A 20,521-nucleotide genomic window follows, 5' to 3' on the forward strand; every position below is an offset into this window, starting at 1 on the left:
CAGTCCCAGAAGTATACTTGATAAATAAAAACCCAAGAAGACTGGTCATTAGCACTGAATTTTAATTACGATTAGTAGTTCAGATGAAGAACGGACTAGAATAGTGTTAAAATCAACTTCTGAAAAAATCACATTCATAGAAGGGAAATAAAACGGGCCAGCAGAAGTCCAAAAAAGGAGCAGCTTGGATTATTGCACTTGGATGAAATACGCTGCTCAGGGTAGCATAATACTCAGGCCACACAAGGCCGGGAGGAGGAGGCAAACAGAGGACAGACCCCAGGTAGTATTTACTCAGGATTCCAGACTCTCTAGTCACCTCACAGTTACTTAGCATTTTCAAAACACTCAAGAAGAGCTCTTTACAAAAGTGATGGTGGTGTCTCCAACAGGTTTTACGAACACCTCTGCTTTCATTCCAAACCGTGGGCAAGTTCACTGGACGGCTCTGCCTCACGTGACGGGGCATCTGTTGCACCCAAACCACCCAGTACCCCAGGCCATGGAGTGGCGAAGGGGGTGAATTTGTACTTCACGCATATTTTCGGGAACAATACTGTGACTACAGTTTACCCTTTTGAACACTGTTCATTTTGGTCATTTGTATTGGAACATGAGAAAAAGTGACAACGAGTACAGATGAGCACTAGGCTACCAGTAGAAAATAAAATAAAATTTTAAAAAGTCCCCTGCCACGTTCACAAGGGTGGTCATTACTGTATGTGTAAGAAAAAGGCTGTAAACTTATAGAAAAGATAAACTCTGGCTTCTAAACAAATTACAAAATTGATTTTACCTTGAACCTTGAGTGTTATGCAGGAAAATGTAAACCAGTGGGCCTAGTTACCAAAAACACGTATCCTCCTAAGCTGAGGGATGGCCTTAAAGTTTGGCCTGAGCCAGTTTTATATTCAAGTTTTCTCCGAGTTTGTCCATGAACTCAAATGTATTCAAGTAGTCAGAACGTTGCACACTAATACAGGAGGAAAAAGAAAAGAAAGAAATTAGTTTGTCTCTGGTCTGGTAGCAGGTAAAGGGAAAGTCCTAGAAATGCTATGTAGGTAGCATTTAATTAATTAATTATTTGAAAATTTATTTATTAATAAATTAATATTATAATAAATTATAAATTAATATTATAATAAATTATAAATTAATATATGGCTGATGACTGTGCTCAAGGTTCAAAGGACTGACCGAGGCTATAGGCAGCTTGGCCACATGTACCTTCGGCATGTCCCCTGCCCTGAGTCTTTGAGGGTGAAACTATCACAGAGCTTCTGTTCAGGCTAATGGCGGAGAGACTGAAATCATCCACTTCTTATTCCTCATTCTTAAAAATAACAAAACCTACTCAGGGGAACAGCCATGCTTTCATTTACATTCCTACAAATTGTCACATGTCCTTAAAACTGTCTGAACACTCTTATTATTATCATTGTCTTAAAAAAAAAAAAAAGAAGAGGGGCGGCTGGGTGGCTCAGTGGGTTAAAGCCTCTGCCTTCAGCTCAGGTCATGATCCCAGGGTCCTGGGATTGAGCCCCACATTGGGCTCTCTGCTCAGCAGGGAGCCTGCTTCCTCCTCTCTCTCTCTGCCTACTTGTGATCTCTGTCTGTCAAATAAATTAAAAAATAAAAAATAAAAAAAAATTTTAAAAAAGAGGATAACGGACTGGCTAAGGTAATCCTGCTGATAGGTGTCGATTCAAAGAGGCTACAAAGCTAACATACCGATAAGCACATTTCAAACACTGTGTTCTTGCCAGAAATTTAAGATAAGAAAGACAGAGTGGTTGAGTATATCCCCATCACTGAGGTATACTGACCCTGATGGAGACCTCAGAGGATGCACGGTTGGGACTTGGGATTGGTGTTAAACTTCAGTAGGGTTTCTTTCTTTTTTTTTTTTTTTTTTAAAGATTTTATTTATTTATTTATTTGACAGACAGAGATCACAAGTAGGCAGCAAGGCAGGCAGAGATAGAGGAAGAAGCAGGCTCCCTGCTGAACAGAGAGCCCATGTGGGGCTCGATCCCAGGACCCTGGGATCATGACCCGAGCTAAAGGCAGAGGCTTTAACCCACTGAGCCACCCAGGCGCCCCTTCAGTAGTGTTTCTTGAGGTGAGTCATAGTGACCAACTGTGAGGGAGAAGTCTCTGATTAGCAGCCAATCCAGCTGGGAGATGGGCTACCATGTTTTCAGAAAAATCCTGGGCAATAAATGGGCCTCGAACATCTGACTGTTGGTTAGAGATAATTATGGAAGGGGCTAGGATGAAGTGGGCATCTAAAACTTGTGCTGTTGCTTTTTTTACCCATACATTGAAGGCAATAAAGGGGTACAATACAATAGCCCTGGCAGTCCCTTTATTTCAAATGTCTATAATTTTCTTGTTGAACAGAACCTTGTCACCCAATGATCATCAACTAGATCAGAGGTCAGCAAACTCCAGCCTGGCTCCTGGACTCCATCCAGGCTACAGTCTGGTTTTGCAACTGGTTTGACTGGAACACTGCCACATCCACTAGCTTCTGTATCATCTATGACTGTTCTCCTTCCACAGTGGCAAAGTTCAACAGCTGTAGAGTTTTGAAAAGGCTGTCTGTTCCCACAAAGTCTGAAACGCTTACTGTCAGTAATCTGTAGATAGTGTCTGTTGATCCCTGAACTAGGTGATAAATAATAATCCATGTGCCTCAAAAAAGCTCTGATGTTTTGTGCCTAGAAAAGATATGTGGTGATTTGACTGCAGAGCTCAAGGCATCTTATACTTACTTGGACAAACCTTTAATACAAGCAGCCAAGTCCTTGGTCATGAAACCAGCCTCAATGGTCTCAACACAGACTTCTTCCAAAGCCTTGGCAAAAAAACCAAGCTCTTTATTGTTATCAAGCTTAGCCCTGTGGGCTAAGCCTCTGGTCCAGGCGAAAATGGAAGCTAAAAGAGCAAAACAGAACAAAACCAAAAAACCAACACTTAGATCATACCAAGAGGGATTCCCAAATGCTTCAGTTCCCAAAAACAGAACAATTTTTTTTTTGTTAAATCTTCAAGTGACTGATACCATTAGATGCTATCCACGTGGGCTATATAAGAATTGGAAATATTTTTACTGGATAGAAATTTTAAAAAGATCTGTCTTTTTGTAGAGCAAATGTCTTAAATTTTGTTCGAGCCTTAAGAAAGTATACTTTCATGGTGTGCTAGTAATACTTGAAGCTTAAGGCATTTACTAATTTGGGATGGGTCACAATCTATTCTATCTCTCATCTGTGTTGGCCTCCTCTCCTCTCTCTAGGCTGTTATCTCTTTTTAAAATGTTTTCCTTAAAATCCAGTTAGAAGGATTTAGCTGTATAGCTTTTAGATTATTAGCCATCTGTGACATTTCACTGCACCGGAAGAAAAGGGAAATGCTCACTGGCAACATTCTTATCTGTAGTGTATTTTCTCCCACAAAATAGAAATGCATATATTGTGTATATTTCAAGAAGTACCTTCAAATGGCTCTCATTAGTCGAACAGAGGCACTGTTTGGTGATGATTTTATACACAAAGCACTGGGCAGCCAAAGGGACATGTCTGATTTCCTCTGGAAATCTCCACTCCTTGGGTGGAAATCAGTATAGCAGTAAACACGACCTTACCAATGGGATTGGTGGACGTCTCCTGTCCTTTCTGATACATGCGGTAGTGACGTGTTACAGTCCCGTGGGCAGCCTCTGCTTCTACTGTCTTGCCGTCTGGACAAACCAGCACGCTGGTCATCATGCCAAGAGAGCCATAACCTGTAAGTGGCAAAGCATGAAGTACTGGGTACAACCGCAGGAAGAACGCTGTCTCCCTCAGAGATGAGTGGTCTCAGGAAAATAAACATAAGCATGTGTAGTCATCAGTAATTCCACAGTGCTTATATTTTAGGATTTAACAAAGCAAAACCCCCTTTTCTGAACTAGAGAACTACTGTGGCATGACCTATGTGCCACTGACTGCACTCCACCTCTGTTTGGTCCCACAGGTCCTTACCTTGGGCCACGGAGTCTGACTGCACATCACCATCATAGTTCTTACAGGCCCAGATGAAGCCTCCCTCGGACTTCATAGCTTGGGCCACCATGTCATCAATGAGCCTATGCTCATACCAGATATTCTGAGCTTCGAACTGGGATTTGTACTGCCTAAGAAACGAGAGAGAGAAAAGGGAATTAAAAAGGAAACTGGTGTTGTTAGGGACAGCACCTGCTTCTCCAAAGAGGGTGGGGTTGGAACTAGCATTTTTTAGTGGAAGCAACACAGACCTGAGAATCTGATAGACCTAAGCTCAAATCCTGCCCATTTTAAAGCTGTGAAATCCCAATGTCCCTACCTGTTAGAGTGACTTCACCTCCTTTTCAGAGTTGTGAGAATAATGGAGACAGCAGTGTCCCCAGCACTATTTTTAGTTTTCAGTACACTATTGATCAGATTCTTCAGATATAGCTTACTTTAACAATGTAATAACAGGGGCCTGCCTGGGTGGCTCAGTTGGTTAAGCATCCGACTTTGCCTTAGGTTGTGATCTCAGGGTCCTAGAATTGAGCCTGCCTCCAGTCCCCCCTTGGACTCCTTGCTCAGTAGGGAGTCTGCCAGTCCCTCTCCCTCCCCATGCTTGTGCCCTCTCTCTCAAATAAATAAATAAAATCTTAAAAAAAAAAAAAAAGAATGTAATAATGGATGAAAAAGAAGATTCTACCACTCCATATCTTTCAGGAAACTAGGACAGCTCCTAGGGTTGGTATGGATGAGTAGCAGGAGGAGGAATTAAGTTGTCTTAAAATCCAAGCCCTGGCTTCAACATTTGCACCTAAAAGGGAGTTATGTCATCTTAAAAGTTATACATGCTCCCGTGTTGTTGAGCCTGAAGTTGTTATTAATACAGAAAAGTTCAAATGACTCCACTAAAGCAGAGTTCTTAAATCACAACAAGGTGCTTCGGAAAGAGTGGGAATGTGCCCATGCAGAAACTCATATGCTTGAAAAATTAGATTTTTTTTTTAAGAGAGACAGAGTGAGCAAGCAGGAGTGAAGGTGGGGGTTGGGCAGAGAAAAGTCTTAAGCAGGCACTATGCCCAGCACGGAGGGAGCAGGGGCTCGAACTCATGACCTTGAGATGATGACATGAGCTGAAATCGAGGATCAAATGTTTAACTGAGCCACCCAGGTGCCCCTCCTATTCTTTTTTATAAAAAAATATTTTATTTGTTAGTAATCTCTACACCTAACATAGGGCTCTAACTCACAACCCTGAGATCAAGAGTCATATGCTCCATCGACTGAGTCAGCCAGGTGCCCCCCAAAATTAGAACTTTCTGTGAGTCACAGGGCACCTTCATTCAAACATTAAACAATTCTGGCTCTAAAGAAAAAATAATAATAAATGTGAGACATTACTTGAAAACATTTACCTTCTAAAAGCAACTCAAAAGTGGTTTACTTCACGTCTGTTAAATCTTAGTTTTGCCCTTAACTTTATGGGATAATGATGGTTTTCATTCAATGTGTCCCAGATTCAAAGGGATAAGGATGCAAATTATATTATATTATATTTCATATATATATATATAGATATATATATACACACCATATTATAAATCCTAGCTTATTTTAGAAAAAAGACAAAGAAACAAAAAAGAACTGTAGTTACTTGTCATATATTTCCTGAAAGATGTCTTTAAAACGTCCATCGTATTTCTTCAGAATAGTGTTTTTGGTGCTCAGATATAAAGGCCAACTCTTGGATAGAGCCATCTGGAAAGAACTGTGTGCAAAATCTTCAATCGACTTATCTTGATTGTACATCCCCATAGCCACACCACCACCCTCTGTGGGGGGGACACCAATGAGAGGAAAAAGGAGAAAGGTAAATGGGGTAGAATTGTAACAAGTTCAAATCCACCCACTAACACCCAAGCACCCAATACCCAGCTCCCATGGCTTCAAAAAGTGCCGGCCAGACTCCTAACAAGAATATTCCATGAGCGGCCAAGGCACGTGATTGGAAGAAAGTCCATTCTAGATAAGAATGTTCTAACTTGTTTTGAAAGGGCAATAGAAATGAGAAAAACATGGTCTTTAGGATCCTGAAGATACCAAAATACTAGAAAGTACTGATATGAGCCAGAAATACACTCAAGAAAGAGTGAATCATTTTTTAAGCTGTCTTCGACACTTTCAAAAATTTCACACGTGTTTTCAACTCTATGTGGTGCTTTATCCTCAGCCATTGAGAAAAATTGGCATTTTAAATATCGAATGAAAATTCTCATCATTTCCTGGAGGATACTGAAGGTTCAGACCTCACTGGCAGAAATAATTATGCTACACGTCATCACTAGTGTTTCACGACTCTTACTTGGGAAACTCTGTAATTATTGAAAGATAGAACTTGAATCTGGGCCAGTGCCCAGGGCCAACCTAGGCTCAAAATGTACAAGGCCCAAACCCGCAGGACGAGATTCCATTAAAATGATATTAGTTAGAGGAGGGAAAGAGAACAAGGGCTAGGTAAGCTTTGAGCTTTGTTTGCATGAGAGCTTTTAACCACTTCAGGAGTGGAGAAAGAGGGTTCTCTGTTCTTTCAACAACCTTTGGGTGGCATTTGCTACGGGGGACCTTTGAAGCAGCAGGATGGGGTGGAAGAAAAGGCAACAAACAAATATTCACTTTCACAGAATAAACACTCAGGGCAAGAAGAAAATCTCAGCAAATATATAACGCAATCATTTTCAAATACAAAGCCTACCAGAGCAAAGGGCAAATTACATGACAGGCGATATGGGATTATTAATGTTTAATTTCTATAATTTAGGCATGACTGATTCCGGCCAACCTCCCCTCCCTGTCTTTGCCCACATGCGTTTCCAATTAAGTGGCTGGTTCCTTTTGTGTCTTTTTTTTTTTTTTTAATTTATTTGACAGAGAGATCACAAGTAGGCAGAGAGGGAGGCAGAGGCAGAGGGAGAAGCAGGCTCCCCGCTGAGCAGAGGGCCTGATTCGGGGCTCGATCCCAGGACCCTGAGATCATGACCTGAGGCGAAGGCAGAGGCTTAACCCACTGAGCCACCCAGGTGCCCCCGTTTTGTGTCTTTTAATCTACCCCGTGGGAAGGCATGGAAGGCAATTACTTCTTTATGCTAGATGTTGGGTCCTATAGAAATGTTACAGATTCCAGCTTGTATTTTTGGCAGCCACATAACTAACTTCCAAAAAACAGTGGAATATTGTCTAAATGATCTGTAAAAAATGAAAACATGTAGCTCCTGATGGACTTACCTTCGAAATTATGTACCAGGTATGTCATTTTTTTGGATCCATCACTTGACGTGTAGGTTATCTCGACTTTACCAGGTCCGGGAACAACAAAATCAGTTGCTCTGTACTGTGTAGAGGGGAGAAAGATATAAAACCAACCAACCAACCAACCAACCAACCAACCAACCAACACCAATCCCCCCGCCCCCAAACTATCCTTTTAAGAACTATAAGGGAAAAAAATCATAGAACACAGAGCTGGAAGATACCTAGACAAACAGGGCAGTGTGGCTCAACCTTCATTTATTTTAGAGATGGGAAAAAAGAGGTCCAGAGAGTTCCCAAAGCAAATTAATCCTAGGGTATAGTGGAAATCAGAATTTACTGGGTGCCTCCCATGTAAAGGGCAGTCTCCTGAGCACTGATAAAGAGCAGAGAATGACAAAGCATTTTCTCTTAGGAAGCTTATAACCTAACAAAGACATTCGAAAAGTGAGAACCAACCTAAAAGCTTTCAAATGTCAAAGGCGGGCTAAGATAAGAAATGCAGTAGGATGACAGAGGGAGAGAAATGACCGTGACCTGGAGTCCAGGAAGTCTTTCCACAGGGGGATGATAATACACCAGGTAGATTGTGGATGTGAGGGAGCTAATGCCTTGCCTTCACTATCTGACAGGCGTTTTAAGTGACTAACTTGAATCATTTCATTATCTCATTTGATTCTTACATCAATCTTACAACAGAGGAACTGTGATATAGTAGAAATAACACATCTAGGGTCAAAGGACTTGCAATCCCGTCCTTAGACCTTCAAGGCTCAGTCTCTTCATGGTTATTATTGCTACTAACACCAGCCCAGGATTTGTCCAAAAGCAGCAGTGACTGTGGAAGCAACTATGAGAGGCTGGTGCACCTTCAGAAAGGACTGTACAAGGACAGCCATCTTGCCCACGGGAGTGAGCGCTGCTGGTGGAAAACCGTGCCTGGCCCACACAAGGCATCCGTGAATTTCTGCCTCACTGTATACTCTTCAATGACTTCAATTAGAATATTTTCACAACCAGGTACTAACGGTTGCCAGCCACCCCTACTTATTTATGTCCGTAGAGAGTACTACTAATGACAACTGGGAAAAGAGCTGTTAGGTAACCATGAAGATTAAATATCTTTTCTACACAGCACGTTTCTGCCATATGAAGTCCTTCACTATGGGTGGTAACTCATTCCCATTTCTTAAAAGGAAGACACTGAGGCACCAAAGCCTCATGGGTGCTTTGTAGAGGTTTGTGCACATTTAAACAATTAGGGTTGAATCAACTGTAGGCTGGGAATTTTCAGGCTGGATTTTAATGAAAAGAATGACTATTCTTCCAAGTGACTGATGCCAAAAATAACTGAAGGGGGTAGGGGTGCAGGATGAAAAAGATACCATGAACTCATAAAAACGTAAGAGTAGTTTTCCTGGGATTTGTGAGTTTGAAGCGCTCCTGTGGACATTCTCTCTCCTGGACCTCTGGAAGGTTCGGCCAGGATGAAGGGATAGTTTGAACCACAGGGTAGAACAAAGTGAGCTGATCCTCAAGGACTAACCCAGTGACCCCATCCATAGGGACGGAGAGTAGTCTGACCTGGCCACACTGTTTCTAAAGACAGCTACCTCCAAGCCTCCGGATTTCAGCACGAGACATTCTTATCTGTAAGGCTCTTTTAGGACCTACGCTGCTTTTTATGAAAAGTTCAAAACCTCCATTTCAGTACGGATTTTGCTTAGTTGGCAGTTTTTCTGCTTCATTTGGCAAAAAGCCTACTGGTACCAAAGTACAGAAACTAGTACTTCTTTCTTTTCCAAGTAGGAAGGGAATGTTTTAAAGAGATTACTTTCAGTCACGGAACCAGTTTTTCCGTTTATGTATGAAGTGATCATGTTCCATATAATCTTTGGTGGTTCTCAACCCTGTCATGAGAAGAGTATGGAGAATGCAACAATGTGAACGCGACTTACTTGATCCCCATAAGCATGGCGACCTATGATGATGGGTTTTATCCATCCGCTCACAAGCCGGGGGATATTTTTGCAGATAATAGCTTCCCTGAAAACGGTGCCACCCAGAATATTTCGGATGGTGCCATTTGGTGATTTCCACATTTGTTTCAACTTGAACTCCTCAACCCTCTTCTCATCAGGGGTGATGGTAGCACACTTGACACCAACGTTGTACTTCTTTATAGCTTCTGCAGCATCCTTGGTGACCTGGTCATTGGTGGCATCACGATTCTCTATGCCTAAATCATAGCTGGGAGGGAAAAGTCGTTAAGTGTAACTGTCCAGACAAACTGATGAGTCGATGGAGGGTGTCCCCATTCCACACATGGTGATGGCACGCAGAGCCTGCCCTGAAGAAAGGAAAGGCTCAAAATACACCTCAATCTGCCAGCTTTGAGGACTAGTGCACCTTAGATCCAGAAGACGGCTGCCAACCAAACAAAGCACTAAGAGAGGTGGACTGTGGGCCGTACCCGCCTGCAGCGTGGGAGGCTGTCTAGAAGGAGACTGAATGGAAGCCATTGTGCTCATCCCCTTTGTGTGTTCTTTACCTCCAAAAGGCAATAAGCACGTAAGCAACCGTTTCTGCAGACTTCCTTCCATAAAATTGGCAGAAAAACGTAAGTCTAAGCACTTATTTTCCCTTAGTAAATAGCGTGCTCTAAAAATAAAGGGCTCAGAAAGTCTAAAGGATTGTTTTACGGCATTTAAATGGTAGGACCTATAAATGCCACAGTCGGTGCCAAAAATGCTATTGACTTCTTCATTAATGCCAGTTAGTCAGAAGATGAACCTCTCCCTAATTCTGAGGCAAGTCTCTTTGTTCTGGAAATAAGCCTGCAGTTTGTTGGGTAAATAATGGAATGCAATGATGGATTTATACACTCCAGGGAGTTACAGAAATTGACACCAATTCCCAGGCTGCAGGTCATTCGGAACTGGAAAAAATGTTGGTTGTCCATGGAGCACAGAAAATGATTAAAGCTTTAGCTCAAGTATGTCAGAATTTGTTAGAAACAGGAGAAACAAAACAATAATGTAATAATTCTTTTTGTCCTCCAGGACTTTAAAAATGTTTTTTCAGGTTTTTTTAGCTTTCAAAACTTGCTAATCCGTGAAGCCTCTAGATTTTTCTTTTTTTTTTTTTTTTTAAAGATTTTATTTATTTATTTGACAGAGAGAGATCACAAGTAGATGGAGAGGCAGGCAGAGAGAGAGAGAGAGAGGGAAGCAGGCTCCTGCTGAGCAGAGAGCCCGATGCGGGCCTCGATCCCAGGACCCTGAGATCATGACCTGAGCCGAAGGCAGCGGCTTAACCCACTGAGCCACCCAGGCGCCCACTAGATTTTTCTTTTTAGTTCCGTTTAGTTTTTTCATTTTCCTTTCCTTCACTATCCCAACTCACGATGCAAATGCAAAGGAGCAATCTTAGTGTATTTCCAAAGAAAAATTATTCCAAACTGCTTTGGCCTTAGATAATTCACTTAAGTCTAACGAATCCACTGACTCTTATCTTCTGGCAGAGGAAATGCTGAATATTACAAATGTCTAATCCTAACTCAAACGAGGACCGTGGTCAGCACTTTTCATGTTTATAGGAACCAGCTCTCATCAGAAGAATCTACCAGCAAATTAGTAGAGTTTTTGCTTCTCTTCTTTAAGTTTGTAACAGAAGAGAATGAGTAAGTGGCCTGGACCACTATCTAACTTGGAGAAAACAAAACAAACAAATCACTCTCCATCCCTCAAAAAGAACTGGTCACGTAATGACTACAGTCATTTTGGAACACCTTAAAATTTGTTTGAGCCTCCAAAAATTCTTTATTTTGTAGCCAGTGACTCTTTCCCTTCCAGGCATAATGACTGTCCTTTAAAACTCCTTATGCCTCTAAGGCTAACAAGGCTTAAAGCTTTTTCGCAGCTTTTACACTATCAAGAACTTGGCAAACTCATCTGCTACTATGTCAAGTTCCAAACCAGAGGAGTGCTCGTGAAATGCTTCTGTAACCCACTTAATGTTTTTTATGCTTCGTTTCCTGTATGTCTGGTTGGCCTCTGCAAGTATTTGCTTCATCTCGTGGTTGCAAAACAGACATTATCAACAGCTTGGGCTCAGAATAACTAAAAAGAGTGTCTAATGACACCATGTAAATGAACTATCTAAACCCAGGCAAACAACAGGCCCTTGGAGGAACACGTGGGTCTGATGAATAATTCTGGGTCAAGACAAACACATGGAAGACTTGCTCTAGTCTGGTTGAAATGTGTGGGTCAACATTTTGCCATGGAATATGGCTTCAGCCATATCCCCTTTGGAAAAATACCGTCTCTTCCTAGTTTGGATTCACAAAGAACATGAGCAAATTTATAAAAATCACAGGGAACAAAGGGGAGGATCCCATAGAGACTTTCATCTCTGTCTCCAAACACTTTAAAGACAGAGCAAAGGCTCAAATCCTTAGAACACAAAAGGTTTAAGGGATGGTCTACAGAAAGGTGAGGGTTGTATAAGATAAATTCAAGTGTTCTTTCTGTACTAGAATTGTGTGAAAAGGGTAAAAGGTGGGGAAAAGTCCACTGACTAGTTAAGTAGAGTGATAGAAAACAGAGGCAGGAGGAAAGGAAAAAACCGTGCTAACTACATTTACTTTACTGTTCAGTGCAGACTGTACCTCTATGAGTCTCCTTTCCACAAATAATACCTTGTGCAGTCCTGAGCCACTGATTTATAAAAAGAAAAATTTCACAAGAAACAGAGACTTGGAAAGAGCAGAGAATCACTTTGTTCTCATCACAATTCTTTTCTTCAGACCAATGCTAAATCCAGTCTTTCTAGCAATATATCAAAATTAAAAGAGAGTCTGGGGCGCCTGAGTGGCCCAGTCAGTTAAGCATCTGACTTTTGGTTTCAGCTCAGGTCATGATCTCAGGGTTGGGAGATTAAACCACTGGTCATGGGGCTCTGTGCTCAGTGAGGAGTCTGCCTGAGACTCTCTCTGCCCCTCCCCCCTGCGTTTTCTTTAAAAATAAATCAATCTTAAAAAAAAACAAATAAAATTAATGGAATTAAAATAGAAGGTTCACATACCTATATTTTGGTATCCCTCTCTCTAAAGCTTCATTCATAAGATACAGCTATAGCTAGTTACACAGCTAGTTATGCCCTGAAATTCACTTAGATTATGCTTTCTGAGTTTCCTGCGTAGAAGGCTAATTAATTTACCTGTGCAGGTCCAGTTCCACATAGGGAAAAATGAGTTTTTCTTTAATCAACTCCCAAATGATTCGTGTCATTTCATCTCCTTGCATCTCTACCACAGAACCGCCACGGATTTTCTGAGACATTTTAACTTCAAGAAACCTTTAAAAAGAACAAAAGGTAAGACCCAGGTCTTCTCATTTATTTCATCACAGTGTAAAAAAATACCAAGAATTCGGTGACTACTAAACACTACATTCACTCATGACAATATATTTACCAGGAGGATCAAACACATTCTCTGTAGAGAGCATCGTGTTACGTGCTTCATGTGTGGGTTTTGAGGCAGTCCTCACAACCCCGTAAGATGGAAATGATCTTCCCATTTTACTTCGACAGAACGAAAATGTTTCCCAAGGCCGTCCCATGACCCTGTAAGATGTTCTCAGTAATGTTGTCATTATTCCTGACTGTTGGTTCATCTTCTAAAACGAGATGATTTCTTCAATATCATGTTTATTTGAACGCTCCTAATCCAACCCCTCATTTTACGGCACCCTCAAAATCAGCAAAATGATGTGTGCCAGTGTTTCCCTTTTTTAAGAGGCTGTTTTGGTTAAAAGATACACATACACACACACACACACACGTGCCAAACCTAAAACACCAAAACTATACTTGGGGCTATTCAACAAGTTCTTTTAAGTCATGTTTAAGGAAACTTTAAAAGTGAAAGACGAAGAATTTCTGATGGAATTATGTTTTCCTAGAGACAATAATGGATAATGGGGATGTCATCCTAAAAACAAAAGTGATTTCTCTATTTAGAAAAACCTGTATATAGAAGGGCTACCACTGCCCAGAAGCCAAGCATGTCCCTGTCCTGTTCCTTGGTATCCCAATTCCTGGACTGTTCTTGGGCAAAGATAAACTGCCAGTGGGTGGGACAGAGAAATGGAATTGTTCTAGTAAGACATGTCTTCCTGGGATTGAGGATAGCAAATACAAATTAATCTCATTCCCAGAAAGGGCAGGGGTGCACCCTCTGGAAGAAGTGAAACTATGAGGCTTCCAGGAAGACCACATCCTGTATGTTGTCCCTGAGAAGTGGAAGAGGCTCTGAGCCTGAGGAAGGGATCTATTGCCTTTCATGATGCTCTAAGGGAAACTATTTCCCTGGGGGAACATAACTGCAAATTGCTTCTATCCCCTTAAGTTATGGCTGAAGACTGGAAAAGTCAGGAGAACGGACTTACACAATTATTAGGTGAGAGGCCTAAACTGAATCACTTGACAAGCTGAGCTAAAGAAATTTTGTCCTTAAATTACAAAAATGTACTGGGGGGGGGGCACCTGGCTGGCTCAGTCCGTGGAATGCGTGACTCTTGATCTTGGGGTCGTGAGAAAGGACCACCACGTTGAGTATAGAGATTACTTAAAAAAATAAAATCTTAAAAAACAACAACAACACAAAAAAAAAAAAACCCCAAAATGTACTCATTAGCAGACTGTGAACCTCAGTTTCTTGTAATAAGCCAGGGTATATCCCTAACCCTCAGGCCCACTTTCACTTCCCAAATTTGTAATTCTAGAAGCCTGCTTATTAGTGTTTAGGAGGTTCCCTGTACCATTACTGGGAGCCATCTGGAACCCAACTAGAATAAAAGAAGGGAAAAAACTGGTGTGGTAGAGTTAATTACTTGTGATGTGTAATTTCAAATATAATTTACAGTAGAGCTGTAAGTTGATTTAGTCTTGCTGAGCCCACTGTCACATCTGCCCTTGTATTTAAAACAAAACAAAACAACACAAAAAGAGGCAGCAAACTTATCTTGGTCTTGATACATTTCCATGGCTGCATTCCTATATACAAGCGTTATGACTTGGCTATTTTTCCTTGATGGCAAATACAACTGATGGGTCATACGGCATCCTTGAAAATGTCTTGCCTTGTCACAAGGAACTGAGGTTCACAGTAGACTAATGAGTACATTTTTGTTATTTAAAGATCAAATTACTTCAGTTCAACTTGTCAAGTAATACTGTCTATATTGAATAATGGCATTTTAAAAATTATCTCCTTCGCAGTTGAAGCAGACATTTTTTGCAGTAAGTTTTCTATATCTCATAATTGAAACATATCAGGATTTCTTCACATTATCCATTAAAATGTTAGCACCTTTTAACTAAAAAAGTAAAGTCTTCTTCTTCTTCTTCCTCTTCTTTTTTTTGGGTAGACCCTTGCTTCCTACAACATAGGACATTATTTATTTCTTTTAGATTTAAATTCCATGGGGTAGGCTTTAGGCCCCACTGGATTCACTTCTCTAAACCTTGCTGATCAGAGTCTCCCTCTCTACCCAAACCCTGATTTCAGAAGGAAGGACTTTTCCAACAAGTCAGTTCATTTAATCTGAAAGCAGATGAATTCCAAACTTCTGACACACTTGTGTCATTCCACAAAATAAACCTGGATGATGGGGCCCCTGGGTGGCTCAGTGGGTTAAAGCCTCCGCTTTCGGCTCAGGTCATGATCCCAGAGTCCTGGGATCCAGCCCCGCATCCCGCTCTCTGCTCAGCAAGGAGCCTGCTTTCCTTTCTCTCTCTCTGCCTGCCTCTCTGCCTACCTGTGATCTCTGTCAAATAAATTAAAAAATAATAATAATAAAGTAAAAATAAATAAATAAATAAAAACCTGGATGAATACAGAGTAGTTTAAGAAAAAAGAGTTGTTAAACCTTCTTAATTTTTTTTTTTCATTAACCCTAAAATTTTAGCCACATTTTTTTTTTTTTAAAGCTGAGTTCATGAAATACAATAACTTCTGGGCCATAAACAACCTCTTGCAGAGAAGAGCTGCAAAGAAGGAAACAAGGAAGCAGTTGAAATTTATTGTTGGAAATATCCCTGACTCATTCCTTGCAGTGCCTCCGCCTACCTCAAGACCTCCAGGACCAATAAAATGCAGAATTGCCGCATCAAAAAATACAGAAGGGGAAAAATTGCTAATTCTCACCTTTACAACTTCTAATCACCCCAACTCCTTTCAGTCTTGCAGACTGAGTTGAGTGCAGTTTATTTCCTAAAACAAAACAAAAAGGGGAATAGAAGGACTTAACGTTCAAAACACGCCTGTCAGGAGGATTTAGCTGTTTTTAATACGGGCCAGCCGGGTTTATCTGGTTTAAAGTACAGGGCTGAGCAGACCCAGAGGGCCAAAGGGCAGTTTTAGGTGCGCAGGCACTTTCCAAACGAAGGTTAAGGGAGCACACAGATCTCCGCTCCGCACACACTGAAGGGTGCGTCAGTGGGCGCGTCTCGGGTTCATCGTCCGTTAGCTGGTCTTGGGGTTTGCACGTCCTTAGGTGACGCTGTGACCAGCGGGCTCTTGGCCTGCATATGTCCTTGTGGCCGTTGTGCAAGACGGCTGCAACCGAAGCTGGCTCCGCTCGTTTCTCCAGGTCTCCACGTCCACTTCTTCGCCGGGCGCGCCAGAATCTTTACCCCGGACGCCTTGAGCCAGCTGGGGGAACGCTTCCCTAGAATTGGAGAACTGGAGATCCCCGCGGGAGGCGGAGGTGTGCCCTCCACCCCATCTCGCCCCCTCCACGCCCCCAGGAGGACGCTTCCACCGCCGCCGGCCAGGTCCCGCCACCTGAGTTCGAGGCACACGCCCAAGTCCATGGCTCCCACCTTTCTTTGCAGCCAGCTCGCCACCGCAGCACCTTTTCTTCCCTCTAAAGCTAAGACTTGGTCTTCCACACCTCCTTGCATCCTCCCACTGCTCGATTTACCTTTCTGCCTGCAGACTTGGGTTTCTATGTGCCACTGCAAGCAACTTTCCGCCGCCCATTCCAGAGTGGGCCTCTGCACATCCAGACATCGAGTACCCTCTTCCTCCCCATGCCTCTTCCCCACGCCCAACCTGGATTTTACCCCTTCCTTTCGATCAGGGCTCGCAGCTAAATTCCTCCCTCCATTCCCAAGATCTGAGCTTTTCTCCCTTCTGCCCGTTCCAGCTCTAGGCGGGCTCAGAGCCTCACGGCAAAAACCAGGTCCTGGGGGCAGCCCTTCGAAGCCTGCGGTTACCTGCAGGGGAAGGTACGCGGACGATGAGCTAGCGACAGCACAGCCACTCACACGCTGAAGCTCACAACCGTCTACACTGGCAAACCCAGCTGGGCCCCAGCTGTTTCAGCCTCTGACACCGCCTCCGCACCAACACAGGAGCCGGCCGGCAGGGCAGGGCTTTGGCACAGCCACGCTTTTGTCCCCTCCCAGGCCCGCCCCCTCAGCCCACCTCCCGGAGCTCCGCCCCCTTCACGCCGCCAATCACCGCGCGCCGACCACAAGGGAGTGGGCGGAGCCAAGGGGCGCGGACCAGTCCCGGAACTTCGGGGCTGAAATCGCAGTCGGGTTCTCCGTTCTCGCGGGAGGCGAAGGGGCTGCAGCGCCCCCTGGACTGGGCTTCGGCTCCGTGCGGCGGAAGAACTTGAATGCCACCTGCAGGCTTCGGCCCAGGGCGCTCCAGGCTGGTCCTCTAAGACCCACACCGCTTAGGGCCTCGCAGAGTTTCCAGGTTTTCGGTAAAGGCGAACAAGGACGGAGGTTGGCTGAAGGAAGAGTGCGGGCGGGGGATAGGGAACTTGAGGTTGCTTTCGGGGCTTCTCGGTGCAGCGAGAATGCAAAGGGTTAAAGAGTTACACAGGCAGGAATACCACGGTAAATAATATCCGCCACCACCACCGACTACGTCTTCAGAACTTCCGTACCTGTCATTCTAATCACTACCAAGTACATTCTATAAGTAAACCCAGTTGTCATTCGCATTAGAAGATAAAGATAGGAGATTATTGTGTGGATCCCAGTGAAGCCGGAATAAAGATGTGAAACCTTAAGAAAACAGTAGAATAAAGAATATATATATATATTTTGCCTCCTGCAGGGAACTTGTTTATTCCTTACTCTTGAAAACATGGGGGAGGAGTATTTTAGACGGTGATTTGTAGTGAGTGTAAGGCTTGTATATTGCTGTCCAGATTCAATGTTCCAAAATTTATTTTTAAAAATTTTCTGTAGCATCGCATTATTACAATTACTCTTGGAAGATAAACCGGTATGACTGGCACTACACGAGGCACAATTTGGACACTAGAGGGCCCTGGTCTTTTTCCCAAGAGAAAAGTAAGAAGAAAGAATATGTAGCATCTCACTTGTTGATTTTTTTTTTTTAAGATGTTGTTTTTAAGTAATCTCTGCATCCAAGGTAGGACTTTAACTCACAACTGGAAATCAAGAGTCCTATGCTGTATCAGTGAGCCAGCCAGGTAGGTGCCCTACACTTGTTGATTGTGTTTTTTTTTTAAATTTAAAATTTTATTTATTTGACACACAGAGAGAGATCACAAGCAGGCAGAGAGGCAGCCAGAGAGAGAGGAGGAAGGAGGCTGCCGTGGGGGGCTGGATCCCAGAACCCTGGGATCATGACCTGAGCCTAAGGCAGAGGCTTAACCCACTGAGCCACCGAGGTGCCCCTCACTTGTTGATTTTTTTCAGGTAGATTAATGGAAAGTATCAGTTACCTCCATTTATTCTTGTGGAAATGATTATAGAAGAGTATAAGCTTGTATTTTCATCTAGAATCTGAGATCCAAAGTCACCTGAGATTGTAAATTTACTCCATTTTATATCAGGTTCACATTATTTATCACCCCTTGCCTACTACTAAAAGTATATTCGTTCTTGCTTCAGAAAGATTGAGGGCAGCTTTCAAGATACATACAATATAGCATGATAAAATACATTGAACATATGTGAGGAGAAGACAGAATAAATATAGGAAATTATACAGAATGAAGGTGAATTTAATCACAAAATGTATTCCATCAAATCCTAAACACTGCTAAAGCTGGGCTGCAAATTTGGCTCTGAGCAGACATGGGAGGCAAGGTAGCATATGGGAGTCTCAGCATCCTAAAACAGTGGGTTTTTTTTAATGACTTTAAAAAAGATTTTATTTATGTGTAACAGATAGCGAGAGAGGGAACACAAGCAGGGGGGCTGGAGAGGGAGAAGCTGGCTCCCTACTGAGCAGGGACCCCGACATAGGGCTGGATGTGCGGCTGGACATGGGGCTGGTTGTGGTGCTGGACATGGGGCTGTACATTGCGCTTGATCCCAGGTTGCTGGGATCTTGACCTGAGCTGAAGGCAGAAGCCTAACTGACTGAGCCTCCCAGGCACCCTCAAAACTGTTTCTTAAGCTAGTAATGTAGGAACTCCTTTTTCATTGATCCCTAGAATTGACTTGTTATAATATGCATAAACTAGATATATGCTCCTTATGCTGTTAGCTCTTATACAACTAAAAAATAAATTTATAGATAAAATGATGAGAAATAAAACTATAAAATTATACATTACTCATTAACAACATTAGTTAAATGTAACAAATGATGTTTGGCTGAACTTAAGTTACGGCTTGAAATGTGAATATGATGCTCACTGCTCAGACTCTTGTTCTTTTGAACTTAGCTTGCCTATTCTGGGTGTCATGTGAGAGTTCATTTAGCATACCATTTTTCTGTTTGGTTTATATTGCATGCCTTGACATCATTTGGTTTTCATTTGGACAACAAAAATCCGAATATTTTAATATTAGCTGGTTCTATATCCTGTTGTAAGCACAACAAGATATAGAAGAGGCTGCAAGAGCGTGGCCATTTATTTGCAACCCAGAGACAGAGGCCTCAGGAGGAAATAACCCAGCAGGCACCTTGATCTGGACTTCAGCCTCCAGAACTGTGACAAGTAAATTTCTGTGGTTTAGGCGACCCAGTCTGTGACATGTTGTTATGGGAGCCCTAGCAAACTAATAAAAGCATGTATTGATAGTAGTGGAAGCCATGGAATTTATGAGGTCATAATCTAGAAGTATACCATAAGAAGAAAAGTTAACCTCAGTGAGAACTCTGTAGAATACTTCACATCTTTAACAGATGGGTGGAGGGAAAGTAGTCCTCAAAAGAGAATGGCAAGGATTGTCAGGGAGGTAGTAGAAAAATCAGCACAGGCTGATGGGAACCAAAGAGAAAGTTTCTAAAAAGGAGAGGGTACTACAGAGAAGGCAAGGAAGACAAAGCCTGAAAATAATTTTGGCAAATGCACCTTAAGAAGAATAATTCTAGGGGCACCTGGGTGGCTCAGTGGGTTAAGCCGCTGCCTTCGGCTCAGGTCATGATCTCAGGGTCCTGGGATCGAGTCCCGCATCAGGCTCTCTGCTCAGCAGGGAGCCTGCTTCCCCCCCCCCCCCCCCGCCCTCTCTCTCTGCCTGCCTCTCTGTCTACTTGTGATCTCTCTCTGTCAAATGAATAAATAAAATCTTTAAAAAAAAAAAGAAGAAGAATTCTATCAGGATGATTCTGAATGAAGCCATAGTCGAGGGGACTGATGTTTGAATGGGAAGTGGGGAAAAGGAACATAACTCTTTTAAGATGATTGGCCATGAAATGAAGAATCATGCTCTATAAAGCCTTAGCATAATTTTTTTTAAGACATAATTTTTAATGACTGCATAATTGTCCATCATTTGATTGTATTGCTTTCAGATTGTGTTCATTAGAAATTTGTTTCCTTTTTATTTTTTATTACTGTTTAAAATAACTGTGAAAAACATATTTCACTACATTCTACTTTGCACTAGAAACAGTTCCTTAGGCCCGATTGTTGACTTGCAAGTTGGATGAAGGAGCATAAACATTTTTAAGGCACTTGTTAGACCCATCGGATAATTTTCTAGGAGGGACATACCTATTTATGTTTTCACATGCAGTGTATGAGAGTGTCAATTTCATGATTGAATTTCGTGATTTTTAAAAACATCTTTGTGTTCTCTATTAAAGGGATCCTTACAGAACTACTAATTCTAGACCTGGAGCAAGGATAATTAAGTATGTATGAGTCTGGTGTATTTTATTGGGTGAGAAG

At 42.4% G+C, this 20,521-nt stretch overlaps 1 protein-coding gene across 1 annotated transcript; it reads right to left on the minus strand.

Moving 5' to 3' along the window:
• Positions 1-45: 45 nt before the first annotated feature.
• On the minus strand, positions 46-16,789 carry IDH1 (isocitrate dehydrogenase (NADP(+)) 1). Its single transcript, XM_047721294.1, has 10 exons — positions 16,626-16,789; positions 15,553-15,618; positions 12,561-12,698; positions 9,296-9,587; positions 7,314-7,419; positions 5,686-5,863; positions 4,029-4,180; positions 3,650-3,790; positions 2,778-2,940; positions 46-973 (listed from the first exon to the last, which is right to left on the minus strand). Exons 3-10 carry the CDS (start codon positions 12,680-12,682, stop codon positions 883-885), a joined length of 1,245 nt encoding a protein of 414 aa, XP_047577250.1. The 5' UTR covers positions 12,683-12,698; positions 15,553-15,618; positions 16,626-16,789; the 3' UTR covers positions 46-882.
• Between the last annotated feature and the right edge of the window lie 3,732 nt (positions 16,790-20,521).

This window comes from Lutra lutra, chromosome 3 (assembly GCF_902655055.1).
Source record: "Lutra lutra chromosome 3, mLutLut1.2, whole genome shotgun sequence".
Lineage (NCBI taxonomy): Eukaryota > Metazoa > Chordata > Mammalia > Carnivora > Mustelidae > Lutra > Lutra lutra.

What these genes read in the sequence shown, in the direction of transcription:
- IDH1 (XM_047721294.1), bottom strand. Translation starts at nt 12,682, where the DNA reads ATGTCTCAGAAAATCCGTGGCGGTTCTGTGGTAGAGATGCAAGGAGAT. An exon ending in TTTCAGGAAATATATGACAA is followed by an intron (nt 4,181 to 5,685) that starts GTAACTACAGTT and finishes CTCGTTTCTTAG; the next exon opens with GCAGTACAAATCCCAGTTCG. An exon ending in GTCAGACTCCGTGGCCCAAG is followed by an intron (nt 3,791 to 4,028) that starts GTAAGGACCTGT and finishes TGCCACTTACAG; the next exon opens with GTTATGGCTCTCTTGGCATG.